The 21246-nt window shown below is 46.9% G+C and overlaps 1 protein-coding gene across 1 annotated transcript in view; it reads right to left on the minus strand.

Annotated features, from left to right (window-relative positions):
- Positions 1 to 21246, minus strand: part of Myo16 (myosin XVI) — a 328439-nt gene that overhangs the window by 178803 nt on the left and 128390 nt on the right. Inside the window, exons 6-11 of the mRNA XM_048341097.1 lie at positions 19272 to 19396; positions 14332 to 14457; positions 11971 to 12046; positions 10368 to 10536; positions 3236 to 3383; positions 965 to 1075 (exon numbers count right to left, since the gene is read on the minus strand). Coding sequence (XP_048197054.1) covers positions 965 to 1075; positions 3236 to 3383; positions 10368 to 10536; positions 11971 to 12046; positions 14332 to 14457; positions 19272 to 19396 — 755 coding nt within the window. The remainder of the gene's footprint in view (positions 1 to 964; positions 1076 to 3235; positions 3384 to 10367; positions 10537 to 11970; positions 12047 to 14331; positions 14458 to 19271; positions 19397 to 21246) is intronic.

Raw genomic sequence — 21246 nt, forward strand, 5'->3', positions numbered from 1 at the left:
ATTAAAGTAAGACCCACATAACAAAATAAAAACAGAGTGGTGACAGAGATCAAAGTAATCAAATCTCCCCCACTTGGTGCCAATGATTCAATTCCATTAATTTTGATGCAAGTATTTAATGTTGAGTATATTTACTGCGACAGGCAATTTATCCAAGCATTAAGATGTTGTATTGCATTTCCATAGCAAAATCAGTACCTGACAAGTTATTACTTGGAGGGAATCTCAGACTTCACATTTACATGAAAATTACTTAATCAATTTCTCAGTAGATTAGGAAAAACGAATGTTATCAAGGAAGAATAACAGGGAGGTGTGTGATCGCAATTCTCTACGGACCTCCTGATTGAATTGCCCTGTGTTCTGTGAAGGGTGTAACAGAATCACAGAGGATAGATAGTGAGGGAAAGAAAGAGGAGAGAGAGGAAGGGAGAGAGTAGATTGTGCAATTGTAGGCTGTCTAAACTGCTATCAGTATTGAAAGAAGTAACACGTAAAACATGACAGAGCAATGTAAATCAATTACACAAATCCTGCCATCAAGACGCCGCGTATACATTTCTTATTTCGTGCCTAACGATGCTTCCTGACAATCGAGAGCAACAACAGTGTCTCTTTCCAGGCAGCAAGGCAATCCTCACGAGAGGGCTAGGCGGCTGACACAAGTGGAGTCTCGTAGACCCTACCTGTTGCAGCAAGTTCTCCATGGCATGGAGCCCTCGCGTCAAACAGGCCCAGAGTTGCTTTACACGTAGCTGCAAATAGAGGATTCCGTTCCGTCGCCTTTTGACCAAGCCAGGATGAACCTGGACTCCAAGAAATTCAAGCCCAGCCATCGGCGCAGTCGACGACCCCATGGGCACCTCACCCGTCCTATCTGCCCCCCCCCCCGGCCCCCCGTGAGGGAGGCGACACTGCCAGCCAGCCGGAGCGGCGTGGGAGGCGGCGCAGGCCGGGCACTCACGTAGACCTGGTGGTTCCCGAAGCGCTTCTGGATTTCGTAGAGCAGGCTGCGGTCGTCCAGCTCGCTCAGGGTGGCGAGGTCATCGTTGGGCGCGGGGGGCATGAGCTGCACCTGCGGGGGCGGCGGGGGGGGGGCAGAGGACGAGTCTGGTCAGTTCTAACTGCCTTCCAGTCACCCTTCTCCGCAGCGGGTCGTGCTCAGCGACCCGTCGAACGTGGGAAGACCCCCACGCATTTGAAACGGTGCTTAAGAAACGAGACGGCGGCTCAGTGAAAACGGAAATATGTGTTCCAAACCATAGGGGGAAGTGAGTGCAGGAAAGAATTTGTGTTTCATACCCACAAGTGTGCAAAGGCTCACACCTCGCACAATACCTCGGGCACAGTAGGTCATGTGAACACACTGGCTCTGCCTGTTCCTTGGCTGTAATTTAGATAGACACACAGCGGACAAACGTGGGAGTGAGGGATGTTTCCAGACCTAAGGTCGGCTCCTACCGCAGGTGTTATGTACAAGCAATGGTTCCCACAGTCCTGCGGGATGAGCAGGCATCTTTAGACAATGGGCTTTCGGCTTGTGACTTTGATTATGCTCTACATTTCTCTTCCGATTAAAGTCACTGGGAGATTGTGCCAATACTAAATGTTAAATAACCACCGACTTGTCTTTATAATTTATATTTATGTTTGCCATTCATTTATATACTTATTTTTACTTTTCATGTTTCATTGATATTACATATAGTTATATTTTATTTATATTTTTATCTTATATATTTATATATTTACATATAGTACTATCTATTACTGTTTAGAGTTAAAATATCAAAAAGTTTAAACAAATTTAGGACTGTTTTTCCAATATTCATGAATATTTCACCCATGAAATCTTCCCATTGCAGTCACAGCATCCCTCCCAGGTTCTCCCAGGCTCTGTCTAACCCAACATATTAATAGTAAGAAGGCATTTCCACCCCAGTGTCTCCAAAGCTCAGAAGGGTGTTGGTTTTATGCTCTTTTTAGAAAGCACCACCGCTTAACTGGCTCATCAGGATTGGAGAAAAAAAAACGTTTCCAAAGATGGAAGAATCATATTCCAATAGTAACTTACTAGTTTAGAACAAGATTTGTGAAATCAACCTCGGGAACCTTCACCGTGAGCTCCACCCCTAGCACTTGTTGTTCTTCTAGACCTCTGCAGCATTCAAGAGAAAAGCATTCGCAAGTTGCCTTTCCGAATGAACCCCCACGCGCCAGGTAGCGTCGTGTTACTAAAGGTAGCAATTTGACCTTGAGCTGGAAACATTCAAGACATTCAAGAGCCATACCCTTCTCCCGGTATTTTAAAGACTAGAACAACAAAAGTGAGAACGACACCGCTTTCCCAGCGTTATCTGAGGGTTTGGTTAAACCACGCAGATCGTTAGGACACTTACGGAATTGCACGAGGTTAGCTTCTCAAGGGGAGTGTTACCTTCTGTTGAGGAGCTGGTTGGAGAGCAAGACCACCGGGTGGTGGGAATCTCGGGGAGGGAGGAGGTACAGCCTGCTGAGTGCACCTGGGCTAGCCCACTGGGAAGTGCCTAGGCTAGCCCTTGGGTGCGGGGGAACCCCTGGATGAGTCCTGGGGGTGGGGGGGGGGAGTGCGTGGATTAGCCCTGAGCCCCATCCAGTGCTCTTTGAGAACCGGATCCACCACGAGGGAGCCGGGGTGTGAGGATCATACGATCCCCGCTCCGAGAACAGTGAGCGGAAGCTGGCCGGGGTCCTGGTGACCATCACCAACTCTCCACGCCCTCCCGCGTCGGGGGTGGGCCGGTGTGTGGAGCTTATGTTATGTAAACATCAATGAGTTTATTTCTACAGTAATGGGGGGGAAAAAAAAAGAATCGGTTCGCTTGTGCGATCTCAAGCGTACCATTCTCTGGGTTCCAACGTGACCCTCGCCCTTGGGTTCACGAAGCTCGCGGTCAGGTGAAGGGGCAGTGGGTCTGGGTCACTCCGAGCCCTCCTTACGTGTATTTGGATGTTGGAAGGGACGGGAGACTGAGCGTACCTGGTCAAGGGGGGCAGCCTAGGGCACACACACGGCTACGGAACAAGCCCGTGCCGACGTGCGCGGAGGACGGGCACGGTCTTGTTTCCCCGTGAGAGCTGCTCACGAGCAAGGCGCTGCGCCGTCCACTCGGCGTTCCCGGAGGACGCCTGCTGCTGACCCACGTTCGGTGATGCACGGGGGCCGGTGTGACGCGCCCCTGCCCGCCATACGCACCTGCTCGGGTCTGCTGGAGCCGCTCAAGCCCGAGTGCTCCGGGCTGCCGTCCTGAGTCTGCTTGCACACGCCTTGGGTGGCGTCTCTGAACATAGTGTCTTTTTCCAACAAGCTGTCTTGCTTGGCGATTGGTAGCACCAGGGGACTGCTACAGGAAACAATGAATACTGTAATTAGTTTTCTTCTGCCCTGGCCCTGTCAATTTAAATCCACAGGGGAGCAGCTGGGCTCGAGAAAGTGTTTCAGCCGGAGAGGAAGCAGGCTCTGTGAGTTGCGGGGGGAATTATCAACGAGCAGTCGAAAACCTGTCCATTAATTTCACATCTAAGAAAAAAAATTATACATGCAACTCCCGGAGAAAATGCTTACGGAGGTACATTTAACCGCGATATGCAAATCGATACGCAATTAAAAAGCTAAGTTTGACATTCATGATGGGATGAAGCTAGATATTTATATATGAAAGCAGATTGCAAACAAATGAAGAAAAGAGTAATCAAGGAATCAATTAAAATATCATTGATTTAGGCATTAAGTACAAAATCATGGGCAATGTTTTGTGGCCGTATCAAGTATTAATAGGGGAATTCAAATAAAGCCAAAAATAATTACATAAAAGCTCCTGCATCACGTGTTCTTATAGCAATTTCATTGTCAAAAGGCCACTTTATTTTGTAAACCCAAATGCATTATACATTTGTACTGTAACACTTTACTGTAAGATTTTAAAATACATCTTCTTAAAAATAAGAGTACCCAGTTATTTCACGGACTCAATTTGACGACTCTAACAACTAACTGGAATTCAGTGCGGTTGTTTGCCTCCTTTCCATTTCAAGTTTGTGGCAATCCGATTTGCACGCCGAAAAGCTGACCTTTCGTAGACGTGCCTCTCACACCAGCGACTTTCATAGCATTGAGTTTCTTTCCCCTCCCCTGGAGGCCACCATTGTGTTCAGTACGGGAAAGACGCGGATGCAAACGCACTTGGCCACGCTGGTGAGCGGCCTCCTCCGCCCCGGTGCCCACAGACCTCTGCCACCAGCCGCCCACCCTGGAGAACCTTCATCCCTGCTTCCGCAGAGCTGAACCCAACCTTCCCGCTGCTCAACTTCCCGCAGGCAGCCTGACGCCTTGCGTCACAGTGATTTCTTCTTTCATACCTCTATATACTTATAGTCAACTTGCCAAACTTTCGTTAACAACCAAGTCTTACTTTGACTATATTAAAAAAACAAAAAACAAAAAAGCACCTTCTTAGACACAGATTGATTCATGAGAAAGAGTCAAGCCCAGGGTTGGAACAGTGTGTTTTCTAAGAGAAGCTTTCCGCAGGCCCACCCCATAACCAGGAGGACGAAACGGCTCTGGAGAGAGCACGGCTCCGATGGGTGCAGTGGAGAGCTTTCTCTCTCATGGTGGAAAACGCCCGAGGGGCACGAACCAGAAGAAGAGCAACGTAGACAATCTTCTGGATTCAGTCAAGCCTTCCTAATCTCAGTGAGCGTGATGGCCGTTTCACCACGCCGAGGGGGGGTGGGGAGAGTGAGTGGGAAAGGCAGCGATGACTGTCCATGCTGACTGAAGCCATTCCTCAGCCCCGTAGGGGTGAAATGAAGCCGACCGCGTGGGGGCGCGGCCGTGAGAAGGACGCGCGCAGGAGCGTTCTCACAGAAGCACAGCTGCGGGGCAGAGCCCACGCTCGCATGCAGACGCTTCCACAGAGGGACGGACGGGTGGACGGACGGATGGAATCGACACCTCTCCACAACCGGCTGGTGGAGCACCTGCCGGGTCAGCACCGAGCTTCGTGGCCAGGCCTGCCCAGGGCGGTGAGTGTCCCCGGGGCTTCCTCGGAGGGGTGCTGGCTGCTCTGCAACGTTGGCTGCAGCGGTGCGGGCTTTGGAGACCCTCCGTGCACGGACGCGGCAAGGTGAGAGCTGGGGTTTTCCCGGCAGGTGCACCAGCACCCTTGCCTTCTGCCATGTACATGCGGCCAAGAACGAGTGTGCTGAAGGCCTGAGCTCCGGCCCCCTGACTGCTGTCATATGGCTGAGCGTGCCGTGCCGGGTCTCCTGGGGAACCGTGAGGACTGGCCGGTCCTTCCTGTGTCGGGGGTCTGGGTGAAATCCGACCAAATGAACGTCAGCACTGTTGGACGTGCAAATCCCTTATCTTCAGACAAGCAGCGGAGTCCTCAGAACAAAGCCCGGCAGAGCCTCCGCTGTCCGCGTGGATCCAAGGCGACCCGCCTCACGAAGCGTTGCGCTGTGAGAACGTTCGCGAAATTCACGTTCAGTCTAATGGGAATTCTAAGCTCCCACGAAGGTCAGGAAGAGCACGCTGCACAACTCCAACTGCTCCTCCTACGGTCCCCCACCCTACGAGCAGCGGGGCCCACGTCACCCTGGGATCCGGTCCAGCCTGCTCGTCCTCCCCTGTGGCCCACCCGCCTGCTTAACTCCGCCCCTCCCCATCCTGCCCACCCCTGGGTGCCGGTCTCCCCTCCAGCCACAGGCTGGGGGACCCGAGGCAAGCGTCCTTCCTTCACAGATGCAGGCATTCCTTCTCAGATGCCTAAGGGAAAGGCTGCATTCTGCGTCTGGCTTTTGGTTCATACCTGGAGGTGTTTTTGCTATGATAATACACAGATGAATGCGTTTGTTTCCCCCCCCCCCCCCCCCAGTCCTTCCTCAGTGCTTATGCAGTACTGAAAACAAGGCGGATACTAAATAGGTCATCAATAAATTTTAACGACTCATCAGTCCAACACGGGAACATTACTGTCATGGTGAAGATGATCATGATGACGAAGATGATGGTGATTCCATTGTGATGAGGATGATGAACACCCACTGCTGAGCTACGTACAAGTCTGGCGCTGATCACTCAGCACTACTTAGACCCCAGCAGGTAAAGACCACGTTCTCAGCAGGCCTGGCTTCACTCCAGACTCCAGCTACATTTTGTGGGTCCGTGGGCACCTGCACTTCTGATCGCCAAGATACAAGGACTGGTATTTTTCAGTTCCTGTCAGGGTTGATAATTTGCTATATTTACTCACACTGTACATGCTCGCTCTCACAACTTTATTCTCTACAATCCAGCACATCCAAACATACACAGAGGGAAAGACCCAAGGGTCCCCAAGACAGAGCTTTGCGTCTCCTCAACACACATCACGTTCCAGGCATATTATACCCACCAGCCACGAGTGCCTGCTTAGCTCTGCGGACGTGGCGTTTATTGGGGTTTCATAGAAGAGGTGTGAGTGATTCAATCATTGGCCACGTGTTTCCACTCGACATCCATCCGGTCCCCTCTCCTTCCTGGAGGCTGGACTGTTCCAAAAGCCTCACACTTTCACTACCCAAAATCATCACCCAGAATGATCTCATCTCCTTCCCACAGGATCGTGTGTGATCTGAGAGCTCAATAGTGACACACACACACACACACACAGACACACACACACACACACACACACACACTGATCACAGCGGGGAGTTCTGGGAAATGGTTTATTTATTTTTATTGGTAGCAGGGCTCTCTACCATTTGAGCTATTCCCCAGTCTGTTTTTTTGTTTTTTGTTTTTGCTCATTATTCTAGAGCTATACTCTCAAGGACGTTCTGCCTGGGCTAGCTTTGAGCCTTAAATCTCTAGATTTCAGTCCCCTCAGTAGCTAGGATAACAGATGTGAGCCATGAGTGCCTGGCTTGAATTCTAAGAGTCTAAGCCCAGGACAGTCCCAGGAATCAGGTACAAAAGCCAGCCCAATTGTTTATAATACAACACTCAGGCCGTTCATTTGAGTGACAATGTCACAAAGCAGTTGACTGAACTGTTCACAAGGTCAGAAGTGTCAGAACGGGGCTGTGTGCCAAGTATCTCTGGGATCTGACGTCTGTCCCTAACCACCATGTCACATGACCCTGGCTCACAGATGGAGTTTATTCGCAGGGTGAGCAACGTCAAAGGACCTCATGAGGAACTTGGGAGACAGAAACTGACCGTACCCCGGGGCTCCATTTACCCTCACTGCAGGAGCTGACAAGCAGCTTTGCAGCACTGCTGATAATAGCCTCGGGGGTTCTGGAACATGGAAACTTCTGGATTATAATCTGCTGAACTTACCATACTAAATACTTACTGTCAAGTAGCTGGACCCAAATAGGCCATTCAGCTGACAAAGTCACACCCTGAAAATGGACCAAGTGGCAAACTTGGGTCATTGATTTCCTCTTTAAAACCAACTTAGACATCTCAGAGAAGACAGAGGAGGGAGGATCCTCAGGAGGGAGGGAGGGGAAGAGGCAGGGAAGGGCTTGCAAGCACAGGAACAACAGCTCTGTTGTATAAAGGCATATACGACCTATGGGCTTAAAACCATTTAGCCGTGAGTGCCAAAGTCAGGCAATGCACAGAGACCTTGAGAGTGGCGACTGGCTGAAAGAGCTCATTGAGAAGGTGCAATCTGGGCTCCCCTAAACACAGGAGTTCCCGCTCAGACATTTGAAGACAGGCACTTGCTTCTGGAAGCGGAGCACTGTGGAAGTAACCTTTTTTAAAGAAATCATTACTAAATCATGATTTAGTAGTGTATATTACAGGAAAATAAGGAAGAGTTGCCTTAAAAGTTGAGCCCGGTTCATGCCTGCAATGGCAGCACTTGTGAGGTAGAAGCAGGGAGATTACCAGTTGGATGCCAGTGTGGGCTGTCTGACTAAGACGCCGTCACACAAGAACAGCTCCCGTCCCCGCAAAGAGAACTGAAACTCCTTTGTACAACAGCTTAAGGATAATAAAAGTACAATAATAAAATAAAATAATAAAAGTATAATAATAAAAAAAGAAAAGAGTTAAAACGGAAAGGAAGCCTTGAAGCTTTCTGCCAAATGCACTTTGGGACATTGAAAAAGAAACTCAGCAAGTTTATCAAGCTAAAGAACGGGGGGAGGGAGAGGCTTCTGCTGATGGGAAAGACAGGTGACCTCACTCCGTGGGATGATCTATGGCAGCCATCGGGAGGAGGGCTGGATATAAAGAGCATACTGAAGTTCACATAGAGACAATATGCCTTGTACCTTCACCTCCCCCTGCAAATGGATGGAAATATGGGCTCTCACCCAGGCCTGGTGGGGCCACTGGTCCTGTGTGCCTCGGAAACTCCCTTGAGTGGAAAATGAGGCTGAAACCCAGACCACACGCTGAAGAGCAAGAATTTGAACTTGCTCACACAAGCACAGCACCATTAAAGTGCCCATAACATGCTGTTTCTAAGAACTCAGGAAATAAAAATCCCCAAAACTCTTTCTGTAGAAGAGGCCACACGGGTTGGTATTCAAGAATTAATTTTTCTAATTGTATGCATCTCTTCTTTGTAAGTATGCGCTATTCTTTCTTCGGAAAAAATGAGGGAACTGAAGGAATAATGAGCAATTGCAGAACGACACTGCATCTTCCCTTTTCTGTTTCCTTCCTCAGGCACAGGCCTAAAGCGGGGGGATTTCTGAGAGCAGGTAGAAAGCCGGGCTGCAATTTTAAATGATGATAATCAAAGTATTCAACTAGCATTTGCTTTCATCCCCATGAGAGGGAATGCCACAGCCTCTGTTCACTTTAACACAGAGAGCAGGTGGAACGGAAGTTTCCAGAAGATCAATGTAATGCTAAAGTAAGAAGCCCCACATTGCACCCTTCCCTGATGCAGGCTGAGCCACGGAAGATGCGGATATATTTCCTGTAATTATGTTAATTTGATGGTTTGTTTCACAAAGAAAATTTCTCATGTTACTGAAGTCTGTCCAAATCAGCCACCATTGTCATGTTAAGTACACACAGTCATATTAAACTAACAATTGCCATTTTCTTTTAAGATACACACATTTTTCAGCTTCAGGAAAAGCTTTGTTTCTTAAAATCACTTGTGTTGCTAAAAGTGGAATCTCTCGAGCTTTTATATATTTCCTTCTCACATAGAATAAGGTCAGGAAGAACATACAGAAATTCAACTTCTCCGCACTCAAACATCAGCTCTCCTAGTTGTTTTTTCATGACGCATGTGCACTCCTAGTTTTTTTACTTATAATATTCTAATGACAATAGAAATAGCCAGGATAAAATATACCAAAACTGAGATTATGAAAGAAAACTTTCAAGAGTGCTTAAACCAGTCATGTCTACTTGCCATTTTCTCAGAGTAAGGCAACAGGAAGAAAAAGTAATTAAACCCATGCTCAATTGTGTACAACAGATACATCATTGATTAGTTCTTTTATAAGAGGATTCATCTGTTTTTCAGCCAATAATAAAATATGCAATAGGCTGGTTGTCTAGGTTTATTTGATCTTTTTATACATAGTAGAAACCTAAAACAAAGCTACAAACACCCACGGAGGTAAATATGTATCTCACATATCTTATTCTAAAGAAATGTGGTTTTAACCCGAACTTTCATTTTGCCTCCATGTTACTATTTCTTTACCTAGAAGAAACCTGTCACATAACACCAAGCACAGAGTGGACCATGTAGTGTAGGGCTTTCACTCCGCGTCTCTATTTGGGAGGCATGTTGCCTCCACGGGAAATGCTTCTCACCGCTATCAGCAACACAGCGATGCAACTAGCAGGAGCACACATGCTGATCTAACTTTACCCGGAAGGTTGGCTTCCTGACCACTTGGGTTTTCATATATATATTCACACACATACATAGTCACTCTATCTTATGATATATATATATATATATACACACCTACACATAGTATATATACGTACACACATACTTAGTCACCATATCTTATGATATATATACATACATATATACATAGTCAGCCTATAGTATGATATATACACATAGGATATATATATACATTTATACATTCATTCTATATTATGATATATACATATAGTCACCCTATATTATGATATATACATATATGATATATATACAAACATATATACACACTCACCCTATATTATGACATGTATACACATAGCATATACACATATCTGCACACTCCCCCTATATTATGACACATGGACATACATGGTCATCATATATACTCATGAGTACATATATGCTCATCACCTCTCCCACTATGCCATGCTGGAGGAGGAAGACACTTACAGCTTGCTAGAGAGGGCTGGAAGATCATGCCCTCCCTCCTCCCATGCCTCCTCTTGTGTGAAGATAGGGGTGGACAGAGGTCCCTCAGGGAGCGCTTCTTGCATTTTCCCTTCCCAGGCCATTTCAGCTTTCAGAAGCATCTTCTCAATAAACTCAGAGGCAGCGATATCTACGATAAGAAAGTCAGACAAGGCCTGCAATGATAGCCGGACTCTGTTTACTCTCAATAAACCAGATGTGGTTAAATGATAAAAAAAATTTCTCAGCACTAAAAAAAAAAAAAGTAAAGCAACCATCATTAAAAGTTTACTGTAGGGATAAAATTGTAGCACTCCTGTTTAAGGCTATCTTGTCCCAGGGAGCTAGTGGCTCACTTCTGTGATTCTAGCTGCATAGGAGGCTGAGATCTGAGGATCATAGTTCAAAGCCAGCCCCGGCAGGAATGTCCATAAGACTCTTATCTCCAATTAACCACCAAAAGTCTGGAAGTGGAGCTATGGCTCAAATGGTAGAGTGCTTACCTTGAGCAAAAACGTTCAGGGACAGAGCCCAGGCCCTGAGTCCAAGCACCTTAACTACATGAATACACACATAAGTAAGAGAGTATGTGCTGGGCACACGGTCTCTGTCTCTGTCTCTTTGTCTCTCTGTCTCTCTGTCTCTCTCTCTATATATATATAACACTATCTTGTCTAATCAGTAAGATATTTAACTACAAATAAAAATACATGAAGATAATTTTTACTGGATGATAATGTATAAAATAGAATATTCAAGATGAATCTTCATGTTGAAGCTGAACTTGAAAAACAATTGCTGTCATTTCCTTCTTAGAAAACTCTTCCTGTGGCTTAGGCTGGACGTTTATCAGATTATCTATTCCTAGAAATAATCAGTAAATGCCAGGTGTAAAGGGATTTTAGATACATAGAGGTTACACAAGCAGAAAAAGATCTCTTTAGTTGTTAAGATCAGTTGCTACTGTTAAAATATTATGTACGCTAGACTTTTCTGTTATTGAGAATTCTTCCACTTTTAATATCATGAAACTGAGTAATAGCTCTTTTTGAAAGCCACAAATGAACATGTTATTCGTTATGAGTAAGCATAAAGGCATAGTGATGAAAAGCATTATAGAAGTCTTCAAAAGATATTTACCAGAATGTTAGTGACATTAAATCAAGAATTCAATCTAAAATTGGCATGACACTGGTAGTTCCTACTTCTTCAGTCTAAATACCTGTGCAGAAAAATATTATTACTTTTAAATATCCTAATGTATATTTGCATAGCCTAGTGGAGGGAACTGGGCCAAATAACAATAAGAACACATGGTGAAGTGAGTTGTGTTGAATGGATCAGAACCCTGGAAGATCAGCTCACAAAACACAGATCACAAGGAAATGCCAGTGTCACCTGCTCCCTGGCCCCCTGCCGCCATGCTCGGCCGATTGTAGATCAGGCTGGGACTGCATCCGTTTTCACACCTTCCCAGGACACTCAAGCTCACATCTCTTAGCTGTGCTAGTGATAAAGGAACCATTTCCATGGGAAGGAAGAAGATGGAACTTCCCAGAACTCTCAGCACACCACCACCACCTACCTGAGGGCTTCTCTTCATTACAGTTCACGAGGCAGGGGTTGGCCTGATGCAGCAAGAGGAGTTTCACCAGGTGTGTCTGCAACGTCAAGATAATCAAAGCAGTTGCTCCTTAGAAAAACATCAGTATTCAGGCTATATCAGTGACCTGTACAACCAGAGCAAAATCTACTTCTCTATAAGGGCCGGGGATGCTGAGGACCTGAGAGACTACTTCACACCTCCCAAGTTTCCCTCAGGCCATTTTATATAATTATATGTTACATTGTGTTTTGTTTCTGTGTTACTTTAGCAATTATCTTACAAGAGCAAAGCCTAGCTGTTGCTATAATCCATCCATGACAACACTGAACATGATATTATAAACCTAAGATCACCCTGTATGATTGGGAAAGCACACTCTCGTATCCCGGCAGTGGAGAATTGGTGAGAATTGAGAGCATCATTCATGCAAAGTATCTGTAATGGAAACATTATAGAGCAATACTCGAGTTATGCTAATTACTGAATGTATACATACGTAATTTGTATACATGAAAATGGATACATAAAGTCATTTAAGCAATAGCTAAGTGCCATAATTAAAACATAACACAGGGAAGTAGTAATTAAGTAAACAATGGTGCACTGAACATTTAAAAATATGTCATTAATAGTGTCTTTGTGCATCTTTCTTACAGAGCTGTGCACTATCGTGGAATTTGGGCTCACTGTTAATATCTTTCACCATGCTGCTTAGCCAGTTTGTGACATGAACAGACAGGAAGTCCTGGTGTGCACACTTTTCCAGGTCTTGTCCTCTTGTTTCCCCAGGGCAAAGAGAGAAAGGAAGGGAAAAGGGAGGGAAAAAAGGAAGGAGGGGAAGAGAGAGGGAGAGGAGGAAGAAAGGAAGGAGGAAGAAAAAAAGGAAAAAAGGAAGAAACAGAAGGAGTAGCAGACTGAACAAAGTAGAGAGGAAGAAGAGAGAAAGGAAACAAAGAAGGGAGGAAGAGAGGAAGAGAGAACAGGAAGGGGAAGGTAAAACACAAGAGTGAGGTAGGGAAGAAAGAAAGAAAACAGAAGCAGAACTAAGAAATGAGAAACAAGAACAAGTGATAATTAGGTTAAACTGACTTTGTGAGAAAGAACTTCAGCAAGCCTTGAGGACTTGGTGCCTCTCATGAGCGAGTCCAATGCCTGTGTTGCGCATCTAAACCCGGTTTTCTCTTACAGAAGCCACAAACACCTTCCACACTTGGCCAACCACCTGCCCTTCTCCCCAGATGGCACCCTAACCTGAGACGTCATTTCAGTGACAAAAGCAGAGCGTTTTCCACAGGAAAACCTCCAGCAGTGAAAGTAATCTCCTGCTCGTAAAAGCAGACATTCATGAGTGCCCCTGGGAAAACTGCTTCCGACCACACAGAGGCCGCTCCCCTGGGTTCCAAGGGAGACGCCAGCGCCGACGGCCACTCTGGAACGTCCTCTGCACCTGCACACAAGACCCGTGGGGAAAATGCCTCCGAGTGGGCCGCTCAACGACTCGTCTCCACTGAGGGAACTTGAGTGGGAGCCCAGCCCCCCGATGAGGCTGGCACCCTGTGAGTGTGTGTGCACAAGCACAGGTGTGCCTGAGCGTGCATGGACGTGCAAGCGGGCACCCACGTGCCTGTATGCTCAAGCTCGCACCCAGGACGTGCAAAATAGAACAGTGAGTTGCTAAGCTTTAATTTTGCACTAAAGCATACTTGGTTTTGAAAGTCACATTTCAGTTGGATGAAATTTTCCAAAATCAATGCCTTGCCTGTGAGGTTTATTATTAAAAGGACAGGACAGCGTTGAAAGGCCCTCGGGTTTTCATAACTTGTATCCCAGAGAACCCTGGCTTGCACTTCCCACTGGAGGTAGGAAGCTGTCTACTACCTTGTTACTGTTTATTTATGAGCTCGCCACGGTTTCTCATCAGGCGGATGTTTGTACCTGCATCTCACAGAAGGAACGCTTCCTCCCCCTCCCGTCGGCCACAGAACTGCTTGGATTTCTGTGCTGAAACTGCTCCGTTATCTCCTGCAGCGGCCCATCTCTTCCTCTCCCCTCCACCCGGCTTTGGGGTCCCCCTAGGAAACGCTCCATTCCCCCATGCTGCCTAGTCAGCACTGTGCAATGACAGGACACCCACGGGGGGAGCAACTTCTCGCGAGCCTGCACGTGTTCTTACGGTTCTGGGGCTTGCAACCACGCGCACAGCGGGTCAGAGCTCAGACCCGGAGAACCCCGGAGGGAGAGCCCCGGTGAGGGCAGCAACAGTTCCCGGGCGCAGCCAGAGCCCACCCTGGCCTCGGCCCCTCCCAGCTGCCTGGCGGGGTAGCCGTGCGGCCGGCTTACCTGGCCGTACTTGGCTGCCAGGTGTAAAGGGGTCCAGTACTGATCGTCCGCTGTGTCGAGGTCGCCACCGTGTTCCAAGATAAGAGACGCCACCTCCTCGTAGCCGCCGGCGCAGGCCATGTGGAGCTGCGGCGGGAAGACACTGCGTTATCCAACACAAAAATCCAGGGACACTGGTAATCGTTTAATCGGTGGCTTAAAGAGAGGGGCTTAGTAAGATATTGGATCTGAGACTCGGAGGGCCAGGCCAAAGAACTCGCGTGCTTATTTGTTCTTGGAAAGGAATGCTCTTGGTTGTTGAGAAATGTGAATTACTTAGTATTTTCCTCCTCCGGTAGTATGTACTTATCCGCCTGGTGCCCCCGGGAGCGTCTCCTGACGGTGGCCTGAGGATTTACACATGAAAAGTGCAATGATTCTGCAGCTTCCTGCTCCTAGGCGGGAAGGCTTACGCCTGGCTCCGGCCCCTCAAATGGCCCTGGGTGCAGGCCTTGGAGTTCAAAGGCACACAGGAACCCGGGCAAGGCACGGAACCCTGGAAAGGAGCGTGAATCCTGGCAGGCTTTCCCATAGTTCACAGCTGCCATGTACACCTTCTCTCAGTTTGCTTTCTTAATGGAACTGGAAATTTAGAAACGAAAGCCTCGGGATCTATAATGAGATCAGGATTGGGAGAATTTTAACATTTCTTTCAGATGGGTAAATTTCACGTTCACCGCATCAGTCTTTCTCAGCAAACTATAATTATACTTGATTTAAATAAGGTTCCTAAGTAATCCCCTGATTCACTTTACAAACACAATATAAAAGAAGCTATCGAGTAAGGAAAGAATAATACGTTAAATTTAGTGAAACGTAGGCCCCCTTCCAGGACCCGTGGCAAGGACTCCCAAAGCTCCCTTTCTTCTGTACGAAGGCCCAAGTTTCATACAGTTAAGGTAAAAGCTCATTAAGTATATGTATTTGTGGAATTTGGGGAAACATTTGTTTTTGTGCCTTTATACATACTTGCACTCTACAGTGTAGAGTACTGTATTTCTTATGCTTTCAACTTGGTTAGGATGAGAAGTGATTTATCTACTTAAGGCTGATATCCTAAGACACCAAGTTTCCCATCATTTTCTCCCTACAAAATCATCCACAATATCCTAGCAAATGCTCCTCGTGGCTTTTAGAAAACACAATTTCTAGTACTTGTTCGTCTAGAGAATAAAAGTTTCAGCCACCTCTAATTCATTCTTCGTGATTCAAATAATCAATAAATGATGGGTAGCCTACTCTGAATGCAGTAGCATTAGGATTTCAGAAGACGTTTCGCTTCCCGTATGAAAGTGAATCTATACGACTGAGTTGGGAATCGACCTGTCCGTGAGTGAGGAATGGTATTAATGATGCCAGGGCCACAAGCCAACCCCTGGGGGGAAGAGGCGCCTCTCACACAGCTGACTTGCGGCCATCTTGATGTAGCCCTGAATCTCCTTGTGCAGAGACACAAACCAGGCCGGGCCTCTTGCTAGAAGAGCTGCCCAGACCATCGGCTGCCAGTGATATCAACAGAGGCTGAAAAAGTCATTTTAGCTAAGGCTAAGTGAGGAACAGCAGCGAACGAAACCCAAACTGGGTAGTCTCTCTGTTACAAGTGAAAACAGTGTTTACGAAAGGTCCTCACTGGAAAACATCAGTAGCTAGTCTTTATCTTGACTTCAAGTGACAGTCCACTCATGAGTCACAAAGGAATAGCCAAGCCACTCACGCTATATATAAAGTTTAAAATTTAAAAAAAAAAAGGATGAATGTTTGGTGTCTGAAATGAACTTAGACTCCTACTAGTCCGCACCGGCCAGAAGACAGGGAGAGGTAGCCAGGGTTAATCTTTCCTCCCTGGGTCTCCACGAAGAGTCCTTTCCTGCCATTCAGGGTTGTGGTCGTGTGTCTAGAGGACGAGGCTGCATGACTGGAAGCAGAGTTCCCATGGAGGTTGCCAGTCAGCAACACAGAGGGACAAATCAATGGTGTGCTTTCAAATACACATGAACCTTCAAGCGAGGTCTTGTTGCCTTAGCTGTCTACGACGACGGGTGGTTGCCTGATTTGTCCGAGGGAGTCTGCACTGTAGGGACTATAGGCAAGTGGCCCTGACACTGAGAGAGCAGACCACACTCCTCCGCCTTTGTACTCCTCAGAGTTGAAGTAGCAGAGAGCGGGCGCCCAGGTGACCAGACAGGAGACGGCAGTACCGCAGGAACGTGGTGAGGACACCTCGCACTGCACCACTGGAAACTGCTTGGGTAGAAGGTTTCCCCTTCCACACCTACACACGCGCACACGCGCACTCAACTCATGTCAGGTTTTAGTCTGGCGGATGCTTGCTCCCATCTTCCTCTGTAATCACTGTCCGCGGGTCCCTGGCATGTTTTGCACAAGTGACCCAGGTCCTCGTGTTGGCCAGTAATGAAGCAAGGCCGAGTCTCAGCTCCACTCACACAGTCTGAACGTTTCCCTGCAGCGGGTCCGAGCCGTCCGTGCGCTGCACGGCACTGCTCTTTTCCCACCGTTACAGGGTTTTCGCTTATTTTACCATTAAGTGGTAGATCTGTGTGTGTGTGTTTTTTTAATCACCCCAACATAATAGGGAGAAAATTAGAAAGAAGTATGGATGAGTGTGTACTTAAATGTTGGTCCTCGGGTGAATTGCTTGCCCCTAGTGAGGGAGAACTCAGAGGGTTTGGCGGCTGGGTGGGAAAGAGGTCCATTGTGATTTCTTAAGGCCCTCGTTGAAATGCAGAACTCTGCAAATTGCGCATATGGGCAGCACCTTATGATAAAAGAAACGGCGATGACTTCCCGTGGCCTTACTGCTGTAGTATGTTATCTCAAAACACTATACCGCCTTGCAAGCAAAGTCGTTAGCAGATCTGCTGTTTAATTGGTTAACGAAGAAGCACAGATACTAAATACTACAAGTTGAGTCTTAACATTATTACGACTGTCTTTCCTGATAACTGGTTTTCCTTGTCATTCTCCGCAATATTTCTATTATGCTTTCAACACTGTTCTCACTGGGGGCCCATGGTCAACTCTAGACGGTCAAGGAAAGCATGATATAAAATAATAACTCCTGGCTCATGGGGGAGGGTCAATCATTTTATGGGACCTGACATTCTAATCTTTGAATTGAGCTATGATAGATCCAACTCTGTGGAAAAGCAACTGCTGACCAGTGTCTCAGGAATATTATACACACACTCAGACACACACACACACACACACACACACACACACACACACACCACACACCAGTTATTGAAGGGCTATTTTCAAAGAGAATTTAAACACTCAAACTCAGGAATTTATTTTTAGTTGCTTTGGAACACAGTATTTGTTAAAAAAACAAAAACAACAAAACCTATATTTCCCAAAGCTTATATTTATTTTTTTAAGGATATTAGTAAACACTAAAAGACATTTATGAAAACCTGATATGCCACTTGGTTGTTTTGTAGCATGTTGAAATAAATATGTACGAAATCAACAAAAAGCCACTTTCACAGAAGTTCAAAATGACTGAGACTTTGCTTGGATAGCCTGCCTTTCACGTAACAATATAGCAGTGTGAGAGCGTTCGCCTTATTTCCAGCTGCAAGCGACATTCTAACTCAAGCTATAGAAATCAATGTGCACACTAGAGTGTTTTGTTATCCTGTATCTTCAAAAATAGGCAGAATCGCACAGCATGCCCTACACAAAAGAAAAGCCAGCTGTGAGTTATTAGCAGAAATAGGCTAGCCCTGGAGGAATGCTACGGAGGGAGGACTGAGCTGGGGAGGGGGGGAAAGGGAGGACCGAGCTGGGGAGCAAGGGCGGCTTCCTTGTCCTCTTTTCACTGTGACGTTCTGCTCAACGGCTGAGAGATCGTCACCACGGGATTTAGTCCTGACAGAACAATCACTGGCAATTTCCTCCGTGGCACGAGAACAAAGCCACAGGTATATCACCCTTGAGGACGACGGTACAAAAGATAGCCATCGGTTGGTCTGTGTGGATTCCTTTCTGCTGCTTCTCTACTGGAGAACTGGCAGAGATTGAAACATGAAGGTGACTTTCACATAGCAATGGCTTTTTAAAAAAAGAAAAATCATGAAGTTGAAATATTTCCAGCACACTGATGAGAGGGCTCCATTTGTGAGAGGCACTTGCAATAAGTGAACCCCTTAAATAGCGCACTCCCGTGTGCTTTTGACCTTACCATTCTCCCCAAGTATCCCTTCTCAGGGCACATGAGCCAGCTCCCCCATTCTGAGTCTAACGAAGCGCTCGCCACCGCTTCTGTTTACGGGAGTCCACCGTTCCTCCTCCGGGCAGGTCACCTCTGCCCTGGACTCCTAGAATGTGTCCTTCTCTTGGCTTTCCTCCCACCTCCGTGCTTGTCCTTCTGCCTGACTTTCTTGGATTCCCTTCTTCTCCCTCATCTCTGTGGCTCGGTCTAAAAATCCCGTTTCCTTCTCTGTCTCCACTTATGCTACAATATCCTGTTACATTAATGCTCTACAGATCTCTATTCATTGAAAATCTTTCCTCACTTCCAGACTTCAAAGTCCCAACATAAACTCCACATCTCCGTCAGGTGGCTAAGAGGCTCTCGGACAACATTGCAAAAATAGGTCTGCATTTCTCCTCTTAAAAGATGTTCTGTTGTCTGTTTTCTTTCCAGGGACCAGATCCCTCTCTGCGCTTACTTGACTCCCACCAAAGAGGTGAGGCGGTACGTGTTTTACGTTTTCTTTCCTACCTGTTTATGAGACGTCCAATTGTTCTACGATGGATGTGTGGTACTTTTGTGATCAGAAATGTCTATTACCAAATGGGTAATCATATCCACGTGTACATTTTAGAATCCACTTATCAGTGCAAACAGTTTCTGGGTAAAATGTATTACTTACCAGTGTCACTCCCTCATTATTTTTCTCATTCACATTTCCTCCTGATGATAAGAAGTGTTTGACATCCGTTAACATGCTCATTGGTCTCTGAAGCTTCATCTGGCGTAGCGAAGTCAGGTCTACCCCTGGGGGAGAAAGAACCATTCAGTCCACAGGCACAGACACTGCTGAGCATAAAGGAACAGGGTTAGTTGGCCATGTGTTCTTCCAACCAACTCTTCTAAGAAGCCCTTCATGCCCTATGAGCCATCATTCCTACAGGCAATAATTGTTTCTATTTGTATGTATTCTGCTTCTAACTAGATTTTATTCTTCAGGGGAAAGTCTAGTATTGATTATATGCGCACTTCCACCAAAGGAGTTTAAACTACTTAAATTGAAAGAAATCATTAGGATATAACTTTTGCTCACTCATTTTGTTTTCTGGCCAAAATTGTCGATCCTAAACGAGATATCAGGTACTGTGGTGGAAAATGTACTTTAATCAAAAGAAGAGAACATTGAATAGCTATCGTAGTTAATTAACTTCTTAGCTTTGGTAAGTATACTATAGGTATGGCAGAGTTGGCGGCATTAGGGTTACTCTGCGAACATGTTGGAGAATTCTCGGTGCTGTTTTTGAGATATTCCTGACTGAAACTACTTCAAAGTAATAAAACACTAAAAGACAGCGCCATCGGATGTCTCATGATTATTCACAAAAGAAAGGTAACTAACACTGAGTGGAGTACTGAGTGTTTCTCTTGAGTGAGGCGTGTGCTGTAATGTCCTGAGCTAAATGTCCGCCAGGGAACACTTGTCCTTTCTCCACAGTTCCCTCGTGCCTGCTCTGAGTCAGCCACCTATGCACCAGAGGATATCAACGCTGCAAACATGCCAACCCACGGGACCCCCCCTGGTTTCCCGTCCCCACGAGATTATCCTAACCTTATTAGTCAGGGGCCCTCTGCAGGCGGGCACTGGATTCCAGAGGGGCTAGGGTGCAGTGGCAAGCTTTGGACGAGATGCACGTACCCAAGTTAGAGAGGCCAGAGTTCCACCTCAGGCAGCAACAGCGCGGTTGGTGAGGGGACTGGGTGACAGTTAGACCGGAAGTATTTGGGAAAGCATACGTACTGATACCAGCCTTGCAAGCTTTGGGGGGTGAGCAGGGAAGACAGCGTGTGCGGGGACAATCATAACTGTGTACTGGACATGTCACTTCACATCACCTGACCTCCAAGTCAAGACGCATCATAAAAGATTTCCCACAGAGGCTAAAGTTCTTCCACAACAGTAAAGCTAGAGCAATAATCCCGAGAGCCCGAGGGTGGTCACAAATGAGCCACAGGGAGGAGGACCCAGCCGTTGTGTAAAGGCAAAAATGGAAGCCTCTCCAGTAAAGCCCACACGGAGGGGCCTGAGTGGAATCGGAGCATAGAAGGGGGCGTGGAAAGGAGCTCACAGAGAAGGAAGGAAAATCGTGGCAAGACCACCAGAGAGTTTCCTGGCTGGGTGGCTAAGGGCTGGTGACTGCTGAAGAGACAGAAGGCTATGAGGAGAAGACAGAAATAGCCCTGCGATAGAAAGTTCTGGAAGGCCGAGGGAGGTGGTCTGTGGGTAGTCAGTGGCGGTGACGTGTGCATGGTCAAGGTCGAATCGGCTTTGACGGGACGCAGGCACTGTATCTATCCATACACGTGTGTATGGGTATGTATGTATATGTGTGTCCGATACGTAAGTGTGTAGACACACACAGACGCACGTGCATGTACACACACACACACACACACACACACGGAGACTCTGTCCGCGTCGACTTGGGCTCTGCCCTCACTTCTTTCTGACCCGTGTGTGCTTCGTTTAGCATTGGTTGCTTTTGCCGCAGGCTGGCTGGTTTATCTTACACAGGAGATACGGCATCCACCAGGGGCTCAATCAGCCCTTGTGATTGGCCCCGTTTGACATCCCGGAAAGCCTAGGTGGGGAGCCGAGG

The sequence above is a fragment of the Perognathus longimembris genome, chromosome 3, assembly GCF_023159225.1.
Source record: "Perognathus longimembris pacificus isolate PPM17 chromosome 3, ASM2315922v1, whole genome shotgun sequence".
Lineage (NCBI taxonomy): Eukaryota > Metazoa > Chordata > Mammalia > Rodentia > Heteromyidae > Perognathus > Perognathus longimembris.